At 51.8% G+C, this 4,232-nt stretch overlaps 1 protein-coding gene across 5 annotated transcripts in view; it reads right to left on the bottom strand.

The window, feature by feature from the left end:
• Positions 1-3,783, bottom strand: part of DBNL (drebrin-like) — an 11,695-nt gene extending 7,912 nt beyond the window's left edge. For 3 of the 5 annotated variants that reach the window (XM_011983230.1, XM_011983226.1, XM_011983227.1), the window contains exons 1-3: positions 3,727-3,783; positions 1,823-1,935; positions 809-883 (exon numbers count right to left, since the gene is read on the bottom strand). In XM_011983230.1, the coding sequence (XP_011838620.1) occupies positions 809-883; positions 1,823-1,918 (171 nt within the window). In that variant the 5' untranslated portion in view covers positions 1,919-1,935; positions 3,727-3,783. The remainder of the gene's footprint in view (positions 1-808; positions 884-1,822; positions 1,936-3,726) is intronic. The other 2 variants (XM_011983228.1, XM_011983229.1) reach the window with 2 other exon arrangements.
• Between the last annotated feature and the right edge of the window lie 449 nt (positions 3,784-4,232).

Genomic DNA, 4,232 nt, shown 5'->3' with positions numbered 1-4,232 from the left:
AGAGTGAGATTCTCTCAAAAAAAAAAAAAAAAAAAAAAAAATTCAGATTCTGGAGATTTTTGGATTTTGGACACTGAACTGGTAAGTATTTAATGCAAATATTCTCAAATCTGAAAAAATCCAAAACATTTCTGGTCCTAAGCATCTCAGATAAAGGATACTCAAACCTGTATACCTGATAAGCTGGGAATTCTCTTATCGGCTCCTAGATGGAAACTGAGGTATAGCTGAAGAAATGTTGGCAGAACCAGAAATCAAAATTCTGAGTCTCCTTTGCCAGAGAAATGCAACCAGCGAAATGCAAAAAGTTACCTGACAAGTGACCAACAAATGCTTTTGTTACAAATAGTTTTTAAAATTTAAAAAGGTTCTATTATAAGACTGACATAAATCCATGTAGAAATGGGGGCTGGAAAGGAATGCATCAAAAGGGCATGTGCGTGCTAAGATGGTGAGCACTCTCCCCTTCCTCCAAATCCTGACGGTATTACTAAGCTGTTTAGAGGCATCATAAAACAAAACAGAACCAGGGCCCAGCCTTCTCACAGCACCAGTTCCAGCATGGTCCTTTATTCTGCCCCACTGAGGCCAGCCTGTAGGTGGCCCTGGCAACATCCTGACCTCCCATGCATTCGCTGATGAAGAGTGAAGCAGCCTCTGGTCATGCCCTGAAGGGCAGGCAGAGAGCATTAGCCAAGAGCACACTCCCGAATCCAGTTCTGATTCCCACTTGCTTGCACCCAGGAACCTGGGACACCTCAAGCCTGTGAGGCCTGTTCCCACTGGAGCAGGCCTCGCCAGGCCTCACCTTCAGGAAGTTGGCCATGGTGCTGACGTGGCTGGCGCAGGCTCCCTTCCGCACATCGTTCACACCCTCGCCTGTCTGTAACACAAGTATGCCCAGAATGACCCAGGCCTCCCCCAAAGCCACTTCCCTCCCCTGGGGACCCAACATCTACCCTGTGTCCCAGAAAAGAGAAAACTGCAACCCCCAAAGCAGAACCAATTCTTCTGACTGCATCACACTGGTGAGGTAAGTTTCCATGCCTCCAAGGGGCTCATGGACGCTCCTTTGGCAGGATGGTTACCAGCTTTCCCTGTGGGGGCATTTCATGAGTTTTCATGAGTTTTCTTTCTTTCTTTTTTTTTTTTTTTGGAGATGGAGTCTTGCTCAGTCGCCCAGGCTGGAGTACAGTGGCACAATCTCAGCTCACTGCAACCTCTGCCTCCCAGGTTCAAGCAATTCTCCTGCCTCAGCCTTCCGAGTAGCTGGGACTACATGTGCATGCTGCCACACCTAGCTAATTTTTGTATTTTAGTAAAGAGGGGCTTTCACCGTGTTGCCCAGGCTGGTCTCAAACTCCTGAGCTCAGGCAATCCAACCACCTTGGCCTCCCAAAGTTCTAGGATGACAGGCGTGAGCCACCGCACCCGGCCTTCAAGAGTTTTCTTGATCCCTACCAAGGGATCAAGGAGGCCCTGTCCCTGCACTGCCAGGCTCCTAAACACTCCCTCAGGCTCTCTACTCCATCAGAACAACCACCCTCAAGAGCACGGAGCAAGGACTCCCTGCGACTGCTTTTACTCCATTTTGCAGGAAGAACTCTAGGCTTGGAGGGTGAATTCTGCATAGCAAAGTCACAGTTATTCTTTGGGACACAATGAATCTGTCAACTAGTCTGCTCATTCACCAGCTCAGAGCTGTTCTACTGATCCACTAAGTCATGCCCGTAAAACACTCTGTTCCTGAAGTCAAGTCAAAACAGGAAAGAAGACAATGGGGTTTCCTGGGTCACACCTAGATGAAACGGGCTCCACATACCCAGTTGATGAGGACAAATTTGGGCAGTCCGGAGTTGGGGTCCTTCACTCTGCAGAAGGCATACATCACCTTCCCGCTGTTGAGCTCCTCCACCATCTCCTCCAGGCCACCCTCTGCAGCAGAGTCACAAGGAAGGTCAGGGGTGGCCCTGACATTCCCTGCTGGCCCTCGTCCCACCAGGAAGGGAAGCCAAGCTGCCTCTAAACCAGGGCTTCTCACATCTACCTGTATCAGAATCTTTCTAGGGGCATGTTTACAATCAGAGTCCTGGGCACCAGCCCCACTAAACTGACTGATGAGAGCTGGGTGGGACCTAGGAGTCTGTGATTCTGACAAGTACCTCAGATAATTTCTTTCACCCACACTTGTTTAAAAACCACTTCTCTAAACCCAGAGGTAATTCTGGAAATAAAAACAGGGTCACTTCCATGGCAAACCAGCCACCAGACTTCCAAATGGAGGATGTCTACATCAAAATTTTATTGTTGCCTCAACCTTGCAAAGGGGCCCGGAATAGCAGGGCCTGTAGAGTCACCACTGCCTGCACCTGTGTCTGCTCAAGCTCCAGGGCCGCCCAGGGGGCCAGACCAGATTGAACGTCCTGCAGCAGCATAACTGGCTCAGCCCTCACAGACTCCAGAAGAGAGGGTGATGGGGGCAGGGGGAGCACAGGAGTGGGCAGCTCTAAACGATTCTCCCCTGACACTGAGGCTTAGCCCCCACAAGCTTTCCCAGGTTATAAGGAGGAAGAGCTGATCAGGTATTTCAGCTACAGGGCTCCATATAAGTGGAGGCAGTCATGAGTCCCCACTCTGGGGACAGCAACCTGTTGCGTTTGCGAGAGAGCCCTGTCCCGTGCCACTGGGGATGATGACAGGAAACTCAAGTTGTTGATCCCTGCAACTCCCAGTCACCTGCCACACCACATGTCTACTGTTCAATGGTGATCCTTCTAGAAAGGGGACACCTCCCAAAAAGGTTGTGAAAAGAAGGGGCTTTCTACCAACAACAGCCACCAAACCGTGGAGAACACACTCCGAGCGCTCATTGAACAATGAAGCCATGTCCGGCTCAGGACAGAGGGAGGGGTCAGGGAAGTTCTGGAGGAGGAATAGTCAAGGGTGTCAGCTGGGGGGCCCACAGGTCACACTCTGACCCAGCCTACCCTGACAATCTCTGCTCTGTGCTGGCCAAGAGCCTGTCCTTCCTGCAGAGACCCCCAGAGCCTCCCCCGTGACTATCTGCGGTGATACTGCCTCTCCCAGTGAGGATGGGGCCCCTGCAAGCACTTGGCACAAGACCAGGGCAGGACAAAGGGAGACTAGGCCATGTCTGTGGACCTTCTTTCCACCAGCACCAGTTCTGGGACTGGTGAGCTTCCCACCACAGCTCCCTGGACGCAGGCTGCCCACAAGCTGGAGAGGCCTGTTTCCCTCTCAACTCTCCCCAAGTAGACACAGAGAAAGCACTCCCCTGCACCCAGAGGGGAGGAGAGCCAAGAAGGAATGTTTTCACTTACACATATCTGAAACCAAAGGCCTGCCAGAAGTGGCCAGTGAGCACTGGAAGCCCCATGTGGCTCAGTGGACCAAGACGGCTGAGTGCGCTGACCTCCGGTCCTGCCTGTTGTTGGCTCATGTAATGATCAAGGGGCCAGGGAACCCCCAATGGAGTTAATGTGGGGTGGGTCTGCAGAAGGCAGGCTCCAGTCCACTTCCCACCCTCAGTGGAGGAAGGTGTTGAGCCACTGGCAGAGGCCACCTGTGTGACAGAGTCCCCTTCTTCCTGTGCAATAGCTGAAATGCCAGCTGAGATGGACTGCTGATGGTCACAATCCTCTCTCCTTTGCACACGTCACCCTCCTACCTCCTGGTGTCCCCGAGTCCATTTGGAGTCATACTCACCCCCTGTGCCAGCCACACGGATGTCGTTGCTGTTGCCTTCATAGGTAAAGAGAGCCCTGAAACGAAACACAAGTGAGCTCTGTAGCCAGTACCTTGGCTACATCTCTCCTCACCGCACCTACCATGACTTTCCGCTATACCCCAAAGAGCTTGGGCCGACAGTAACACTGTGAGTGGACACGGACCCCTTCTCACTTTGCTCTAGCCCGCTAACCAGGTTCTCAGTAGGCAACTGTGCAGCCTTCTCAGCTCTGCAGCTGGGAGGACACTGGCCTGACTTACCATGGGGTGGGGGTTGTGAGGGACAAAGCCATGGAGATGGGAGCACACATCTACTATGAGGAAAACATGAGCTGTGGAGTTTCCAACGACTGCTATACATTCGTGTGTCAAATACTCACCTGGCCACACCAGGTATATGGATTTGAAGAGACAAAACATATCTACATATTCCTGAACCCAGAGGACCCAAAAGGAGAAGCAAGTCAGAGAAATACACATGCTGG

This window comes from Mandrillus leucophaeus, unplaced genomic scaffold, assembly GCF_000951045.1.
Source record: "Mandrillus leucophaeus isolate KB7577 unplaced genomic scaffold, Mleu.le_1.0 Scaffold248, whole genome shotgun sequence".
Taxonomy (NCBI): domain Eukaryota; kingdom Metazoa; phylum Chordata; class Mammalia; order Primates; family Cercopithecidae; genus Mandrillus; species Mandrillus leucophaeus.
The sequence above is the reverse complement of the archived record's forward strand: the minus strand, read 5'-3'. Positions and strand labels throughout refer to the sequence as shown.